The following is a 20,204-nucleotide window of genomic DNA, read 5'->3' as shown; positions in this document are numbered from 1 at the left end:
TGTGGCTGATCTGGGATTCAGGACTAGGTCTTTCCAGATCTGAAAACCTTCCCTGTGTTCACACCACTCCCCAGAGAAGAACTATGAAATAACTAGAGGGAGGGGGAGAAGAAGAATGAAAGGAAAGGAAAAAAAGAAAGGAAGAATAAAGAGAGCTGGTACCCAGACAGTTAACAGACAAGCTATAGTGCCTGAGGGTTTGTGACTCAGCATAAACAACTTCTGCAAAATACAAACAATTCTCAGACACGGTCACTTCTTGGCCATGGAAAAACCATTTGGAAACAATAATAACCCTTGGCTAAGTCTGATTATAGACAAGCCACTTAGTCTAGTATTAATATATAGGATTGGTGAAAAAAAATGGACAAGCTAAAAATGATTATAATGGACTAAGATGATCTTGAATTGGAAACAATCCAGAATCATGTCAAGGCAGAGAAAAGGCCCTTTGGCACCACAAAATAACTACCCCCACTTTCAAGACTTGCTTCTTGATTGATGGTCCTATTCAATCTTCTCACCTACTAGGTAAAAATTACCAAGACACCAAATTGATTCTGCTTTCTGACAACACCCAAAAGATAACTGGGGTCCTTACTTCCCTAATACCTCAGCATCAGCCAACACAAGTCCAAATCCAGACTAAGCCCCTCCTTTCTCCTCCTCATGACTCCATAGCTATGCATTTTTTTTTTTTGCTACGAGTTAAATAAAACTAATTTTGTTTGAACCAGGTGGTTTTCTGGGGACTTTGGCTGGGGTGTTCACTAATTCCAAACCATGTAACAAAGACACTTCATCCATTTAGTTATCTTATTAGCTAGTAACCTCAGGAAAGTTACAAATTTCTCTGAACCTTGGTTCCTCAGCCATAAAATGGGAATAGGATCTTTTCTTTCCGTTGCAGAGATTAAATAAAAATATTCGTAAAGCACTTCATTACAAAGTACACTTAAGAATGCAATAACTGTTAGCTATTACAATTATCATGCTACAATACTGGGCTTGAAATTTTTATTTACCTTTAAGGTCAGAAAAAAGTTTAGCCCTTGATGCAAGAGGCACTGACGGAAAGGGGGGTTATCTTGGTCATATTTCTACAGTAAATGAAATGACAGATTTCAATTCCTTCATCCGTTTTATTTTATATTTTTTTAACTAAAAAATTTCAATTACAGTTGACATTCAATATTATATTAGCTTCAGGTGTACAGCACAGTGGTTAGATATTTTCCTTTATCCATTTTAAACACCTGAGGAACACTGACTTCAATTAACTTAACATCTTTAATCTAGACTTGCTTCAATTAGAGTGAAAATGATCTTCTAAACTGGCTCAAGATAGTCCATTCTAACCATTTTTAGCTTGTCCATTTTTTTCACCAATCCTATACATTAATACTAGACTAAGTGGCTTGTCTATAATCAGACTTAGCCAAGGGTTATTATTGTCCATCTACCTCATTTCTTTCAGGTATTGAACTAGAAAGTATATGCTGATTTTCCACTGCTGAGCTATTACGACACCAGCAAACAAGGTTATTCTCGCTTAAATTGAGTAGATGAGGAATTATGTGTCTTCTTTGGATGGTAGCTTCTTACATAGTAAGAAGCACTTTAGAACTATGAGGTAGCTTAGAAACCATTAATACTCTAATTTGCTTATTTAATAGATAAGGAAACTGAGGGCCCAAGCATTTAAGATACACTCAGGTTGACCTAACTTGTTAAACTCAGGGTCAAGACTAGCTTGCCAGACCTCTGACTCCAAGTCCAAACATTCTGTTCAATTTGCAGAGCCTCCGAACCACCCCCCCAAAATGTTCACGGTGTGCTTATTTCTGTCAGGCACTGTGCCAAGTGCCGTGTACAGACAATCACAGTATCATTACAAAGACTGATAACTATTATTATTCATACTTTACAGGTGAGGAAACTGAGGCTCACAGAGGCCAACTTAGTGGTGAGGCCAGACTGAAATGTTTTGATTCACAGCTCACACTACTAACCACTATGTATGTTTTCCCTATCTAAGGCTCACCAAAATTTTCACCAGTTAGTATAAGTCTGTAATGATCAATGCAGGGTCTGGAACAATACTATGTTTGACTTTGAGCCTTGTCAGGCTGAGTCCTCTCCAAGGAATGCCTTCCTTCCTCCTCTTCTTTCCCTCGTCCATCCCAGTAGTCAGCTAGGGAACACTCACTCATCTTTCAAGCCTCTATCCCAGAAACCTTCCTGGCTTCTTTACCACCGTATCCCCTTTGGAACTGACTACTCTCTCCTTGGTTGTCTCCCACTGTCCACTCAGCTGTCTTCTCTTCACCTCCTTCCATCCACTTCCAATCACTTTCCAGGATTCACCCTTTGTTTTCCCTCTTGAATCCATTTACTTCTTGTCTAGGCAGACTACTGTCACCTGGACTGAATAATCCCCTCACTACACTCTGCCTCCACCTTCATCCTCCCTGATTTATTTTTCACATACGCAGCAGACTGATTTTTCTAAAGCACATACTGTACCATGATGCCTCTGTTTAACATTTCAAAGGCTTCCTCCCACACCTCACTCCATACTTAGGAAGAAATCACAGATCCTCCATGTGTGACTTTGTGATCTGTCTCTGCTTCCCTCCTGATCTCATTTCTCATCACAGTCCCTCATGGAAGCCTTGTAGTCACTCAGTTTGGCCAAGCTCTATTCTTCCTTGAGGAGTCTTTCACAAATGGGTCCCCTCTCTCTTGACTATCTCCCTACTCCCACCCTTAACTCTACCCATGGATGATTTTCTTCTCCTTTTTCCAGACTATGAGTAAATGTGTCTCAGGAAGCACATCTTCTGTCCATTGCTATTGGTCAAGTTCTTCCTTCATATACTTATCACAATTCACAACTCTATATTTAGTCACTGTCTACCTCTCCAACTGTAAGCACCGTGAAGCCATGTCTGCCTTGCTCACTACTCTGCCTTGAGTGCCTGGGACAGTGCCTGGCACATAGTAGGTGTTCATAAGTATTGTATAGATGGATGAGTTCTACACTCTGTATTTCTATCATAGTACAACTTTATCTTCTTTCCCTATAACTTTATTAAAAAGTTTTTTATATTCATGTTTATGTACCATTAGAGCAGTGCAGTGATTACTATGAGCGCAGCTGCTTGGGTCCCTGGCCAAGAGAGTCTGCCTGACTCAGTAGCTTGGTTTGGGGTCCAGGAGTTCATATTTTTATACACATCTATCAGGTGGTTCTGCAGGAGGTGTGAACATCACACTTAAAGGAAGAGTGTCGAATCTGAAGCATCGATTCAGATTCGATTCGATTCAGATTCGAAATAGGCATCGAATAAAGCATAGAAGGCAAGAAAGTTAACAGAGTCCTTTGGCTTCCTTGAAACTACTGTCATTCATTTCTTCACCCAACAGCTATTTAACTAGCACTGGACTCTGCACCATTCACTGAAGATGTGGCAGAGAAAACACACATGGTCGTTGCCTTCATGACAAGACAATGATTACAGTATACCATGGTGTATCCAAGAGGGATAGTGTCAGGTACCACTGCAAACTTGGCATGTTCACGTAACTCAGATCTGGAGAGGGGGTACAGAATGATCAGGGAAAGAATACTCATCATTGGAAGGTTTGACTCTAAGACCTAGGTCATCTTTCTAGCCCTAATTTAAAGAGGGGCCAGGGTTGCATATAAGCTGGCAAAAGGTAGGGCAGCATGATAGCTCCCGACTGCTTCACTCAAAGCCGTCTGTGCCCACACTGAGGACTTCAGAGCTCGGACACAGAGCTCATGCCTGGGGGACACACTGCCTAGCAGGCAGGTCATATTTTATGGCTGCAGTCTAGGCAGAACCTGCCGTAAGAGCCCATGCTCACTGAACTCATGGTTTCCAGATGGCACATCAAGGGCTGGGCCTGGGTTAGTGAGCGTACCCTTGGGTTTCGACATGTTGGTCACAGTCTCATGATTTAGTATTCCTTGAAAAGGACCACATGACGGGCTTTAACCCTGAAGAACTCAAGAACAGGAAGTTAATTAAGTCTTTTATTCACTAATATTTGTCTCCTTTCGTTTTTGTAAAATAAACGAAATGGCCTTAAAATAAAACTCTATGACTACATGGCAAATCACTAAAAATTCCCATTCAAGGACATGAAGCACTTTCAGGGGTTTAATAAAAGGAATAAAAGAAAAGTCTCTTTTCTCCAGTGATTTCACAGAGGGGTAGTTTCCATTTGTCCCATGTTTTCTCCCACATCACAGCTGGCATCAACCCCCTTCCTTCTGCTACTTCCTTTCTTTCCACCCCTCTCCTAGCATCTCTTCTTCTGGGCACCCATCTTCCAGGGGCCTGATGGGACGGGGGATGGCAAATCGCAGCACTTCCCTCCTCACACTGTTTAACTTAGGGATGACTCACCTGCCTAGGCTCCACAGATATCTTATTCTGTAACAAGAGATTGGAAATACTTTCCCTGTCTCCATCCCATAGACAAGTTACTATTTATTCAAATAGCAGGATCTCTAAGGCAAGAGGAAACAGTACCCGTTTAAATTGCCACGAGGGTATCCGCAACTGAACTAGGTAGAGAAACCTGTGTTCAAGGTGTTTGATGTCCCAGGAGGGGGAAAGAATTAGCCCACTCTCTGCTCTGGGGCTCACTTCCACTGAAGGTCTGTCTTTCCATCTTGATTCTCACCATGCATAATGTTAAAACAAAATACCCACAATCCCCTTTCAGTGTGGGCTGGAGCCCAGCCTAACTACACCTTAACTGTGTTGTTAAATCTACACGGCTGTTAGTACTAACAGGTCTAGATCTTGGTAATAACCATTATCAAAGCAATGGAAAAAAGTGCTCTAAAATGTGGACAAATGTTACCTTATTTTGTGATGTGGGTATACAAATATTTTTTTCTGTGCTTTTCTGAACTTTAAAAAATATTTTTCAAAATTAAAAACCAATTTTAATTTTGGCTGGCTAAGTCATTATTTCATTAAACTCTTCTGCAAAGGTATAATGAGCTGAAAACTCTAGGGTGAGACACATGACTTAGTAAACTCAAACTTACGTTAACAAATGCAAACACTTTCATTCATAACATTATCTAAGACAGAAAAGTTTGCTCAGTCATGTATTAGACTAGACCATGGAAACAGACTTGCATAAAAGATTTGTCAGTTCACCTTGTCTGTTAGCCTAAATGATTACTCAAACATTTGCTCTAAATTCAACATACATATTTTTAAAATAAATTTTGTCTCAATACCAACTGAAGGGCACTATGCATTCCATTTTCAACTATACTTAATGTTGTCCTTGCAACTGTAAGAGAAATAACTTGTAAGGCTATTTGAAAATCTGCAGATAAAAAATACTGATAGAAGGAACTGAATACAATATATTAAGAAAATAAAGAATCAAGTTTCAAAGAAGGTTTAGAAACCCGGATCTGAAGTGGACAAGAAATCACATATTCCAGGAGGAACACCAAACATTTAAAAAGTCCCTTTTAAAGACATAGCTAATGAAGGAGTCTTTTAGGTCAGCATTTACTTTTTCCTCCTTCACTTTATAATCAAAAACTTCAAGCATAAAAGTATAGACAGAATAGTATAATGAACTCCTATGCACCCATCATCCAAATTCAATGATTGTGAACTCATGGCCCATCTTGAATCATATATCCAAACTCCTCCCAATTATTTTGAAGCAAATCCTAGCTATATTACTTTACCTATAAATATTTAGACCTGTTCTCTAAAATATCAGAATTTTTTTATTTATACAAGATTGGTATTTATTTTGGTTTTGTGTTCTCCTCCATATACCTTCTCAAATTAGCTGTGAAATAATTCTTAAAACTAGTTGCATACAAAAAGGTTAGTCTTATTTTGTTTTAAACACCAAATGGAAAGGGATTCCTATCTGATTATTCAATAGTACTACTTGTTTTATCACATTGGCCCTAACTCTTTGGGGCCACAAGTTCAAGATCCAGCTGGATACTTTATTCCTTGATGAGAACAAGGGGAGTAATAAACTATGTGGTGGTGAAAAAAAGGAGGCGTCAAGTGCTGCCACTTTTACATTTACTGGCACTAATAAAAATGACCTCCATGAAGGAATAATGGGGGCAGCCCCACAAATCAGAGGCCTCTCAGCCTTAGCCCAGAAATAGAAACACTTTGCTTTTAAAATTGCTGCTGCTTCGGGAATGATTATTAACAGTCTTCAAAGACCTAGGATGCCCCCTCCACCCCACAAAATTCTTGCAGAAACACTAAAAAAAAGGGAAAGGAAATGAAATACTGAACTTTAACTTTTAGCTGGAAGCCCAAACCAATTAGATCACAGTTACCTTATAACGTGTTTGTTCCACATCATAGATCTTTTTCTCTGATACCATTTTTGGGGCAAAGAACTTGGCTAACTTCGCAAGGTAAACTCCGTTCCGGAGCCCTTCTTCCAGTTCAGTGGTTGGTGGCAATTCTTCAACTAAGCAGACTTCCATCCACCTAAAGGGATTAAGAAAAACCTTAACGTGACTCCAGTTGGGTGACTTTCCATAAATGAAATGATACAGCATCTCACTATGTGTGATGGGGACAGTAACAAAGGGAACACAATCTGAAACATCTTCAGGTGTCACAGATGGAAAGAGAGGACTTCTTGCGGGGGACAAGGGTTCAGAACATGAGATGAACAAGGGATACAAACAAGCCCACTGGCACTGAACCGTGCCAGAGCTTGTAAACTTCACCTTTATCTGCATCTCTGCCAATTCTCTTTTGTACCACAGAGGAAAAAGGTCAATGCATTTTGGATGGGTGGAATCAGTCCTGCTGACATTACAGAAAAACGAATTCCAGTTTATGAGCCCTTAGCGGAAGAGGTTCTTGTAGAGGTTATGCTTTTGAGAGAGCATAATTCAAGGTGCTGTAAAACCTGCAGGAGCCCCAGTCCGGAAATGACTACCAGGAAAGGTAGGAAGGCAAGGAAAAGGAACACCAAATTTCAGAAAGCAGATGTGGTCTTCTTTACATAATACACATTCCTATTTCTGATACCAGGAACTTATTACAACATGCTTACCTTTTCAGGAAGGTACTGTACTTAACTGCGTTCTGAAAAAATATTTCAGAACAAGATTCAGATTAAATCTTAGGACATTGTGCCAGTATTGCAGAAAAGAGTGCACCAAGGTCATTACTGGCTAAAGGACACACGGTGGGAGGGGAGCCAGTTCAGTTCACATTTCATACTGGTGTGCTGAGAATCTGCCAGCGTTGTGAGGAGAATGCCTCCCAGGCTTACCTACTGTAAGCTCCAAGAGGCAGGTGTGCAGGCTCTCAGTGGGGCAGCCCCCCACTTCCCTGCAGCCGATCCACAAACAAATCATAAACTGTTAGGGTGAGTGCCGTACCTATATAGCCAGTCCCCCCAGAGGATCATTAACACAACAGTGGCTGATCCTATCAACGTTTGGCAGACACGAGAGTACTGTTCTGCAATATTAACAACTGATCCTGGTCCAAGCAGCAAACACTGTAAAATGTCTGAACTGCTTGTAGCTCTGGACAGCATCTTTTAAAAGCTCAAAGAGCCCCTAATAAGCAAGGAGTATTTACTGACCACTTATTAGGCACTGTAGGAATATGTGAGAAAAATATAAACACCAGCCCTGCCTTCCAAGAACTTTAAATATAATTGAGAAGGGAACGCAACTGTAAGAAAACACCAGAGAACCACATATGAGAGGCTGTTATGTCCAATGCTACGTATTAGTGCATAAGAAGACAAAGTTTGGGAGTAAAGAGGGGCTATTGGGTTATCACTGGAGTAATAGGGAAAACACGGACGAGATGGTGGGGCCTGAATTCGATCTAGAAAAAAGGAGTATTTGGAAAAGCAGGAGGACCGGTCGAGCCGGGAGCAGCACAGACCAGAGGCATAAACGAAACACGGCTGACTCATGGAGAAAACCCAGAGAAGGCTTGGGGCCTTCGGAGTTCATGGGGAGAAAGGAAATGAAGCTGAGCATTTACAGGGAAGTGGAGCGCTGGAGGACCTAGCACAAGAGAAGTGCTGATATTCCCTGCCACAGGAAGCGGGAGCTCCTGCAGTTTCAAAGCAGAGGAGTGACATGCTAACAGTGGTGATTAGAGAAAATTAATCTTGAATGATGGATGCCCCAGAGACAAAGAGCTCTGTCAGGCTTTTCTCATTGTGAGAAATTGAGGGATGAGATTAGACAGGAAGAAATAGGGAGGGAGGAAACCAGAAAACATTTCAAGGAAACAGTAGCAGGACTTGGTGATGGCTTAGAAAAGGGGGTAGAAAGAGAAATTACCAGCCAGGAAAAGGGGCCTGGTGTGAAGGGAGCTCGCTGCACCCGGACTCAGCCCCACGTACACCGTGAAACCCCAAACACATTCCCTAACCTCCCTAGACATCGGTTTTCTCTCCTGCTAAAGGGAACAGAGTAAAAAGGATGGGGTGGTATCCTAGCAGGACTGTGAAACTGGAAGAACAGGAACAGGTAGGTAAAAGGAGAATGATGAACTTGGTTTTCACATATCACACACAAGGTAAATAAAGGATTTTTGGTCTATATGAGACTTGTTTCAAATAGACTGAAGAGCATCACAGACTTGATAAATTTTTTAAAAATTTAAGAAATCAATAATAATGTTGCCTTTTAAAATAAATATCTGGCCGAGTTAAAAGCCATTACACTAGACTGAGTTTCTAATCTAAATAAACTACAAAATGACAGCATTGTGCTATTTAAACATTAGAACACAATCTGTTTTCAAATAGTTATCTTCATCTTAAAAAAGTTTTTTCACACAACAATATTTTATTTCTTTACAACAATCCTGTAATTGGGGTGCATGTGTGAGGGATAGGGGAGAGGTAAACTGACAATCGGTAGGAGGAGTGGGGGGAGGTAAATCGACAATTGGGAGCAATGGGCAGGAAGCTAAACTACAAATGACTGAAGTATGATATTTTAGATTTGGGTTTGTTAAAAAAAAAAATGAAGATAATCGCACTTTTTTGTCTATATGAGAATACATGTGCGGTTGGTTTAAAACACTAACCATACCAGAAACATAAGATAGGCACAGCCTATTTAAACTACAGCCCTTGCTAATGCCTGTGACATTAGCAACTGCTGAAAGGCAAAGGCCGCCCCTTTATAATCTTTTGTGCCTGCTAATATGTTTATATGTAGCGGGTACCCAGTGTTATGAAAGATGCTGCCTGCTTAAGAAAAATTTTCCAAGCCGTACCGTTGCATCTTAAAATCTTTTAGGACATTGCCAAAGACTTGTAAATGTAGCAATTTTGCAACATTCGGCATCAATGGAGAGATCTCCTTTTCATTGCCTTGAAAGTCAAAAGATGATGCGATTATCATCAATGATAATAGTATTTATTAAGCACTATTTAGTGCTAGAACCTGGACTTAAAATGCTATGGGGACTATCACTTAATCTTCAAGACCACCCCACAAGGAAGAGGTGCTATTAGAGTCACCATTTGGAATGATAATCTGAGGCTCAGAAAAGCCCAAGACCACACACCTAGTAATTGAAAAAACATCAAAAAGCTGCCAGGGGCTTCTGTTCCTCCTATTTCAACTTTTAACTTCTCAAAAGTCATCACACAGAAAAATGAGTCTTCCAGTCTATTCCCACAGCCTCCGTGCAAAAACAAAAGTGACAACAGAACACTGCAGGACACTTCCAGAGCAGCAGTAAGAGTTCCATGGTTTGGAGAGGCACATGCAGTCACTCTTCTAGTGTAAGGTCAGAGGTAGTATAGTCACTGTCGGAGTTGAGCAAATTTCCAGGGGGTTCATTTTTCTTTTAGAATGCCCTCCTTGTCACCTCTTTGTCATCTACTCCGCAAGAGTAAACGCCTGGGCTGCTTGTGGGTGCTGTTGCAAGTTGTAGTTAGAGGAAGCTTGGAGCCTATCCAAACAGAGTCACCTCCTGAAGAACTCCTGCAAACCTAGACAGGATCTCAAAGTCTTCTCATCATATATGTGGAAATTCCTATCAATTATTAGTCAATATCTGATCAATAAACTTACACGAGAAAGAATTAAATTTCTACCACCAACTTCAGCCCCAGAGGCTTACTGTTATACAAGCTAGCATTACCCCGTCAAACCAGTAACTCTAAGTGTCCTTTTCGTGGTCTTTTGGGGTCAAACTTCCTACAGCAATCACATTGTAAAGACCTCTGGCTTGCAGCTCAGGACATCTAGCTCTGTGATCACTAGCTGGATGTACTGGACAGGTCACTTGAAATCCTAGGAACTCAGTTTCAGTCGATGAGTCTAAAATTATAATGGCATTCAACAAGACACTGTAAGTATGCAATATGATATTGTTTTATTAACAGTTTTATTGAGAAATGATCCGCATACCATATACTCGCCCATTTAAGATATACAACGCATTGATTTTAAGCATATTCACAGGGTTGTGAGACCGTTAGCACCATCCATTTTTGGATATTTTCGTCATTCCATAAAGAACCCCTTTACTCATTAGTAGTCACTCCCCATTTACCCCTAGATCCCCAACCCACTAAATCTATTTTTCATTCTATGGATTTGCGTGTTCTGGACATTTCATATAAATGGAATCATACAATGTATGGCCTTTTGTGACTCACTTCTTTTATTTAGCATAATGTTTTCAAGGTTCATCTATGGTGTAGGATGTATTAGTACTGCATTCCTTTCTATTGCTGAATAATATTCTACTTTAGGAATATATCACATTTTATTTATTCACTTATCAGTTTATCAACATCTGGTTTTTTTTCCACTTTTTGGTTAGTGTGAATAATGCTGCTTAAGCATTAGTATACAAGTTTTTGCAGGGACACATGTTCTCATTTCTCTTGGGTATACATCTAGAAGTGGAATTGCTGGGTCATAAAGTAACTCTATGTTTAATCATTTTTAGGAACTTCCAAACTGTTTTGCAAAGCAGCTGCAATATTTTGCATTCCCACCAATGATAAGGCTTCTAATTTCCCCACCTCCTTGCCAACACTTAGCTATCCTTCTGATTGTAGCCATCCTAGTAGATGCACAGTGGCATCTCATTAGGGTTTTGATTTCCATTTCCCTGACGGCTAATGATATTAACTATCTTTTTATGTCCTTACTGACCATTTGCATATCTTCTATAGAGTAATGTCTATTCAAATCCACTACTCATTTTTCAGTTGGGTTGTATTTTTATAATTGAGTTATAAGAGTTCTTTATATATTTGGTATACCAGGCTCTTACCAGATATATGATTTGAAAATATTTCTCCATACTGTGTGTTGACTTTTCACTTTCTTAATAGTGTCTTTTGAGGCACAAAAAGTTTTTAATTTTGACCAAGTTCCACTTGTTTATTCTTTTGTTGCTCGTATATTTTAGGATCATATTAAGAAACCGTTGCCTAACTGAAGGTCACAAATATGTATCTGTGTTTTCTTCTAAGAGCTTTATAGTTTTAACTCTTACATTTTAGGCCTTTGATCCATTTTGAGTTTTTTTTTTCTTATATGGTGACAGGTAAGGGTCTAAATTCATTCTTTTGCATGTGGATATCCAGTTGTCCCATCACCATTTGTTGAAAAGACTATACTTTCCCCCATTACATTATCTTTGTACCTTTGTTGAAAATCAATTGACTGTTTAAGTATGAAAAGTTATTTCTAGACTCTCAGTTGTATTCCAATGATCTATATGTCTATGATTTATATATGGATAGTACATAAAGTATGCAGATATAAAAATCAGGCCAGAAAGACTTCATATGTCATCAAAAGCCTGTCTTCAGATTTGACCTAAAAATCCACAGAAATGAAAACCAGAATTAGCTGTGTGTCCTCCTGCTGACCTTGCATTTACTGATTCTTCCCTGTTCCTTCTATTGATTACACCTACTGAACAAGACCACCAATATGTGAATGTCTCACCCCAGGGCAAAAGTCGAAATTATTTCTTGTGAGCATCTTAAAGGTTGTTGGAGAACTTGACCTTTTCCCAGTAGAGGGGCTGCTTTTCTATTAGTACTACTTGTTTTCTCTTCTCTCTGCAGGGAAAATTTAGATGACTTACCAAGCACAGAGAAACAAAATAGAAGTAAAAAGAATTTCCATTTTATTATTCAAGCAGTCTCTCTTCAACCCTTTTTTTTTTTTTTGAGTTGAGGTGGTTTCTATAAGTAGCTCTATGTGTAAATGCACAAGGTCTGATCCAAGTGAGACTGGGAGAAGGGGAAGTGGGAGGATGCTGGGAGAAGGATGAAGGGGAAAGAAAGGTGACATTTTTCCAATTTTAGGTTTAGGCCAAAAAGAGAAATAATTAATCTCATTTTGTCTTGCAAGAGATTAAAAAAAAACCAAACTCATGAAAATCCTGAAACAACGAGGCATTCTATTATGCTACTTGTGCCTTGCAGAGCATATGAAAGCTGTTTCGCTGAGGCATTTGCTATCTGAGTTGTTATTCAGGAAATCACCAACTATAAATCTTGGTCGCTATCATACAGTGCTGTATGGAATAAATGTCCCGAAAGTAGAACGGCTGGCCAAAACCCAGAAAATGTGTTTTTTCTGTACAAACCGTGTTTTAATGCAGGGCCCTGTTCCATGAACTTTCAAGTGTTACAAAGTCAATTTCTCTCCCTCAATGTTTTGAAAATCAGCATATGAAATATTTTACAAAAGAATAAAAACAAAGACCAGATATTTTTATACATACAGTGTGATTGGTCACCTTTTGTGCCAATGGATGTAAAACGTCAGAAGGACTGGATTAAGTTCTCATGGTAAGATTTTCTCATTCCCGAGGGGCTGCTGCAAACCTGTCACCGGGATTCTATCAGCCTAATTAGCACAGGGGAATGGGGATGTAGGAAAACACAAACTGCACATCCATGGGTCACCATACTTCTCTCATACAAAACTTACACGGTTCAGTGCAAGAAAGTGATGTGACGTGTGAAGATGTTACCAATGATTTTCTTTAAAACACACATAATACCATGAAAAGAATCAATACATGACTCCAATACCTAATAGGAATGGAGCAGGCTTCCAAGGACTTATTTATCACTCTCCTCTTTAGGAGGGAGATAATATAGCAGAATCTGTTGAGGTTGGCAAGCATTTCCCAAACTGTGTTCCACAGACTGCTGGCTCAGTGAGATGCTAATTGTGTCCTGGGGGGGGGGCGGGGGAGCAAGGGGGCCAAATAAGATTAGAAAATGTTGCCTTCTATATCTTCTCTTGAGGCTTCATAAGTTGCATTAGCTTCCTAAAAGCTCAGGGAAGTCGTCAAGTAGGGAACCAAGTTTAATTTCTTTTAACCCATTGTTTCCCCCAATTTTTTTTTTTTTTTTTTTTACCACGGAACTCCTTTCCCCAGAACATTTGGCAACATTTCATATAATCAAATGGCAGGCAACTGATAGAAGCAGTACAATTTGGTGACTAAAACCATAGCGTCTGGAGTTACACTTTCTGGGTTCAAATCGTAGTTCCAGCATAGTACCAGTGATTTCTCTGTAAAATGAGGATATTTAAAGAATCTACCTTTGGAGGGCTGTGGGAAGGAGTAAATGAGAATCTATGTAAAATGCTTAGCACTGTGCCTGGCACACAGTAAGAACCCAGCAAACATTAATCACAAATATTAGCCTGTCCCCAAGTTTGAATCTGGCTTATTCCCTTACTAGGTTATACTAGGTGTGTAACCTTGACAGATTCATTAATCCAATTGATTTTTTGAGCGTCTAGTACTTTCCAGATACTGCTCCAAATGGTGAATCAGGCAAAGCCCCTCAGTTTACTGAGCGGTAAGTTTTAGATTCTCACTGATGTTAGGATACCAGTTCAAAGTGATTTGAGGATGAAATGAAACAGCACCAGTGCAGAACTTAGCAGATAGCTGACACCCAGAAGTCACGCAGGTGGCTCCCTGCTCTTCAAACAGTCAAGATTTTTAAAGAATCTTCTTGAGTGAATTATCTCGTAGAGAAGGCTATTTAATGCTTTAATGTTACCCTTCTTCCTCTATGTGCACTTAGCCATGGGATGAAATAACTATGTTCTCTGAGGCACTGACAGATACAAGAAAGCCTGCAAACTTTGTAGCCTGATTTGTAATAGGTCTGATTAATTTTTGAAAATTATTTTCAAATAAATTTTGAAAAAGAAATGGAAAATTATCTCACAGAACACAATGTTGTTCAAATAGAATATATGCTCTATTCATAATTCTTCCTAACTCCAGGAATCAATCAGATATTGTACTTCTATTTAGGTTTGGCCGAATTAATTGTCCACCTGGGATGTATTATATTCATATGCAACACGCCTGGAGAGACAACTGGCTTAGTATATACAAATACATAAACACACAAAAAAGACATTTACTTGTGTTATAATTTCTAGATAGGCAGATATTGTATAAAGGAATGCGCCCACAAAATTTAAAAACAATTTTAAACTCCAAAACATGCACTAGTTTTTAATGTTATCATGCAAAACTTGTCTTAAGCTTCAACATTTGATTGGGAAGGGAGAAAAAGGATGGGAGAGACAATACATACATCATGTGTTTAATACCATGGTTTTCGACTGATATCTTAGATGACTTGGTTCAAGTGTTACATATTTAATAGTGCTTTAATAATACACCAACTTAAACTTTTCTCTGAAATAATACTCACATATTGGAAAAAACAAAAAGGTAAGTATATATAGGATAGTGACACCTCGTAAGTGATAATTAAAGAAACATATATGCCTGAAGAGAAATGCTTATGCATGAAAACAGAGTGTTGGAGCCTTTGGTATCTAGGGATCTGGGTGAGAATGAGAGGAGCCACAATATCTCCCCGGAATCTTCCGGGAAGATGTTTTATGCCCTCTACTGGCTTGTAATATATGTACTTGTAGGTTCTCAAGTATATGATCTCCCCAATATGTCGGAACAGTTATAAACTATTGGTATAAACTTTCTGGAAAGAGATCTGATGATATAATAGTAAATAATTACTGTATACCTATTAAGTTTGTACATGGTATTTTATAAAATTTCATTTACTCTTCCCATAGCCCAATGAGTTATTATCTTAAAAAAAAAATGAGTCAGATACCAAGAAAGATGAAATAATATTGTCCAAGTTGTGTCTCCTCCAAATATATAAGTGGAAAAACCATAATTTGAACCCAAATATCACTCTGAAATCTGCACAATAACCACCATACTCTACTGTTTCTTGAAAGGCTACATCAGGAAACTTAAAACACAAGCCAGATATTTTGCTTTGTGAATATAGCTTAATAAATATAGCTATGGCCGAAGATTTTCGTGTAACACAAAAACTGGAAATAACCTAAATGCCTAAGAAAATCTTGTTTACCCACTGGACAGATGTTATATAGCCACTTAAGATATTTTCATAGAATATTTAAGAAAATGAAAAAATGCTGGTGGTAAATTAAGAGAAAAGGACAGGATGCAAAATTATACAGGAAGATAATTTTATTTTTTAAATTACATGTATTTAACGTACACAGACTAAAACACACACAGCAAAATATTAACAGTGGTTTTCTCTGTATAATCACATCGGTGAAATTCTTCTTCGTTTCCTGTTATCTTATTATTTTTTATCATAAGTACATATTATTTTCATTAATGAAAAACAATGTATTCTAAAGTTCCTGTCTCTTTCCAATGTATAAAAAGCAACAGCTTGTTTGCTGATTATACTTAACACTTGAGCCAAAATGGAGTCTTGTGGTGGTAGAGGGGAAATCAGTGGTTGGTGATTTAATCTAGTTTGTGATGCGAGATAGAAGCAGGAGAGACAAAAAGAAAACATTTTAAACTTTTTTTAAAAAAGCAAGTTGGTTGAGACACTTAACCAATAAGATTCCCCCTTACGGAAAACATTAAGTACATACATCTTTTCATGTACCTCTAACCATGTCAACAGCCTGGCTTTAAGGTTTAAAAAGTAAAGGAGGAGGAATGTCATTAACGCAAACATTAAATAAGTGAAACAAATCAAGAGTGCAGCCTGGATCGTCTCTGTGGCTCACAGTAAAATGCGAGAGGAGATAGAGAAATTGAAGGAGAAATTGTTAAGCAAAAAGGAATCAGAACTTGAGGATTTGGAAAATTCTTAGCCTATTAATACTGCAAAAAATGAGAAAGGAAGAGAACACAAAAGGTACAGCTGGACAAACACTGCATAAAGATTGTGAACGACTGATTTAATCAGCCATCTCAGCAAAAGCCAGGAATAGAACCCCAGATTTTGGGGGTTCTATAGAATGGGACAACAGAACTCTCTGGCTGTGTTATCTATCAAAATAAGGGAAGAAATTACCCTGAAGGTGGTTCAGAGATTGACAGGGCTGCCATTCCCACCACAGGCCCAGACTCTGTCCCCTCCTCTGTTTCACTGGACCAGGCTGCAGCCCCAGTCGGTGTGGCAGGCAGGGCTACCACCCTGGTAGGCCCAAAAGACAGAACATCAAAGGGATTACTCTCGTCTTAAAATCAAATGGAATTTGCCATGCTAGGTTTTGGACTTGCTTAGATCCATGACCCCTTTTTTCTTTCAAATTTCTCCCTTTCAGAATGAGAATGTCTATCCTAAGCCTGTCCCACCACTGTATTTTGAAACTTGCCTAGTTTCACAGGTTCATAGCTAGAGAAGAATTTTTGCCTCAGGATAAATCATACCTCAAGGCTCACCCACATATTTAGATGACATTTAGGTGAGATTTGGGACTTAGAGTTGACACTAGAATGGGTTAAGAGTCGGGGGCCTCTGGGATGTAGATGAATGTATTTTGTACATGAGAAGGACACAGATTGTGGTGGTCCAAAGGGTGGAATGTTATGAGTAGAGTTGTGCCCCCTCCAAATTCATGTCTAACCCCCAGTACCTCAGCATGTGACTGTATTTGGATAAGGGCCTTTAGGAAGTGCTTAAGGTAAACTGAGGCCATTTGGGTAGGCCCTAATCCAATGTCATTATAAAAGGAGGAGATTAGGATAGAGAGACACCAGGCGGTGCATGCACAGGAAGCATCATCGAGGACACAGGGAGAAGGCAGCCATTTGGCTAGTCAAGGAGAGAGACCACAGAAGAAACCAATCCCACCGACACCTGATCTTGGACTTCCAGCCTCCAGAACTGTGAGAAAACAAATTGTTGTTGTTTAAGCCACTCCATCTGTGCCATTTTGTTATGGCAGTCCAAGCAAGGAATACCCTAGCTAAAACATCAATCCCCGTCATCCTCTAATACCCTTTACCCAATTTTATTTCTCTTCACTGCATTTATTACTACTGGCGCATTACATCATATTTATTTGCTTGACTGACTCAGCTACTTAGAATGTAAACTCCATAAGAGCAAGAACCCTGTCTGTCTGGAGAAGCACATGGTACAAGGTTAAAAGCACAAACTCTAGATGCAGACATCTAAGGTTGAACTCAACCTCCGCCACTTACCAGTTGTGTGCCTTGGGGAACTGACTTAACTCGTGTCTAGGTTTCCTAACCTGTAACTTGGGGATGGCCGGTAATAGTACTGCTTCTGAGGGCTGTTGTGAGCTAATGGAAGAAAAGCATGAGAACAGTGCCTGGCATACAATAAGCACCTTTAGTGGTAGCTATTGTAGCTTTTATTGCTCACTGCTATATCCCAGGACCACTCTCTGCCCAACTGACAGCATGATTCCCTGTTGGCATCTGTCCTTCGACACTATTTGTTTAGCTGCCCCCTGCCATACACACTTCCATAGGACAGCAACTAACCCAGCATCTCACCATGTCAAACACGCCTTCTCCTCTCGTCACAGTCTGCAGCATCCCCTTACCTAGTCCAAACCGACCCCTCCTCCCACCTCCTGCCAACACCACACACTCTATTGTCTTACACAGGCTTAAATGATATTTAGCAGGGACTATACAAATATTTATACGTGTATATGTTCATGAGCCAGGTTTCCACTATAATGGGGCTCCCACCATTCTGACAATGCCAACCAAACCCCACTGCAGCTCGTGTTTACTTATCACGTTGGCCAGCACTTAGAGGTACTTGGCCCTTACATGACTGTGTTCTCACAGAAACCTGATGAGATGGGTATTATCCCACTTTAATAGAGAAGGAAAGAGGCTCAGAGAGTTACGTTACTTGCCCAAGGTCACAGAGCTAGTAAACAGATTTCAATCCAGGTTGTCACCCTCAGAGCATACATGTCCGCCATACCCCACTCTGCTCTGACAAACCCTTCAAGATGAATGGCTGAACAGGGCTTAAACTCGCTTCCTAGGAACGTTCACTTCTTGAGTGGAAACTCACAGCGAAGCCATCTCTAAAACTAAAGAATAACCAGTTCTGATCTTCGTGACTCTGTTTTCCCAAAACGAGGTGTACCTGTGCTTTAACACAAGACGAAGGTGAACATCGTCTTGGGGACTGGCTGAAGGGGCCGCTGTCACTATCAGAGGTGTCTGTAGGAAGCATGTGAGCATTGGACTTTGAGTTCCCAAAAACATGGCTTTAAACTTGGTTCTGTGACTTATCAGTCATGATTATCATGACACGCAACCATCGACCTGGGCCGCAATCTCCCCCTTCAGAAAACTGGGTACAACACCAACTACCTCACAGAAATGTCACGAGAATTAAAACAGATACCAAGGGTGGAGTCACCTGGTTAAAAAGTCCCCTGCATGCAACAGGTGTTTAAGAAACAATTGTTGAAGAAGAAGGGGAAGGGGGAAAGGAAAGGGACAGGGAAGAGGAAGAAGAGGAGGAGGAGGAGGAGAAGGAGGAATTAGACAGGTGAGCATCGGTTCAAAGAACAGACAGCACAATTTCTCCAAGGAGTGTCTCTCCTGTGCACCTAAGCAGCGTGGCCACAGTGACCTGAACGTGTAAGGTCCAAAGTCCCCGGGTGGAGACTGGGGCATAGGACACCATGCGGGAAAACCAGCAGACCAAAGTGCCCTGGACAACTGAACTCAAAAATTGGGCTCTCTCTACCTGACTTCCCTAGAAGTTGCTGTAGGTGGGATGAGGCTGTAACGTTCATTTGCAGAGCAAAGCACTTTGTTTCGCAAGATAACCACGAGCTGGGGTGCAGAGGAAAAGTAAAGAAGAAAGAACCGAAAGTCATTGGTAGCAGTTTCCTGGCAAATCAACCCTCATCTGAAGCTTCTGCATAATCTGGGCCTAAATAACAAGTGAAGACTTGATGCAGCAGATTCTCCTTCCTGGGTTTGCCTGCATTGTGCACGTGATCTAACCACAAAATAATCACTGTTCTTGCTCTTAAACCTTTATTTGCCCCAACACAGGCAGGAAAATGAAAGCAGCAAACTTGGTAAGATCGTTGTAAATGTACCTAATTTGCCACAACTCCTTCCTACTCTCAACTCTCTTTTTAAAGCCCTTACCTACTTCCTGGCCAAGCAGTCAATGTGGGATTGTGAAATAACGGACATTCTAGAACACCAAGAGAATGCCATAGCTAAAGCCAGGCCATACTTCAAAATATAAGAAACTTAACTGGCACAAGCTACCTCCAGTATCGATTTCCTTTATGCTCTCCCTCCCCTTAAACTACAGGTTATCTTGTGCTCAACAGGTAACACTTTCCTGGAGATGGGGAATAAGGAAAAGATATGAAGACTGATTTTTTTTTAGAGTCTAAAAGATCAAAAAGGAATAGTACTCAGCAGGTAGTAGTGAGGTAACAGGCGAGAAGACGCTTGGTAAGTTTAACTGTGAGAAATATCATTTCAGTACCATATCAAGAGCCCGTCCCTCCTCTACCTGCGTACTTTGCCCAGCCCTTATTGATTACCCCCATCCCCACCACCAGCTGTTCCAAGAAAGTGACAAACAGGGACTCACTAGATGCCACCAATCATTGTCACTAAGAGGAGAATTAAACGTATCCAACATATGTTCTTGCAAATGCCTCCCACTCCTTTTCCTTCTCACCGGTACACAATCTTTACAAGCAGCAAGCCACGTTTTAATAGCCCTTCAGTCGAAATGCATGATGAGCAGATAGGAGAAGCACCGCAAGCACCATTCTTTTCCATATG

At 40.1% G+C, this 20,204-nt stretch overlaps 1 protein-coding gene across 1 annotated transcript in view; it reads right to left on the bottom strand.

Annotated features, from left to right (window-relative positions):
* The window catches only part of IQGAP2 (IQ motif containing GTPase activating protein 2), a 264,412-nt gene that overhangs the window by 126,385 nt on the left and 117,823 nt on the right, over positions 1–20,204 (bottom strand). The window contains exon 3 of the mRNA XM_033109917.1: positions 6,383–6,539. Within this exon, the coding sequence (XP_032965808.1) occupies positions 6,383–6,539 (157 nt within the window). The remainder of the gene's footprint in view (positions 1–6,382; positions 6,540–20,204) is intronic.

This window comes from Rhinolophus ferrumequinum, chromosome 7 (genome assembly GCF_004115265.2).
Source record: "Rhinolophus ferrumequinum isolate MPI-CBG mRhiFer1 chromosome 7, mRhiFer1_v1.p, whole genome shotgun sequence".
NCBI lineage: Eukaryota > Metazoa > Chordata > Mammalia > Chiroptera > Rhinolophidae > Rhinolophus > Rhinolophus ferrumequinum.
The sequence above is the reverse complement of the archived record's forward strand: the minus strand, read 5'-3'. Positions and strand labels throughout refer to the sequence as shown.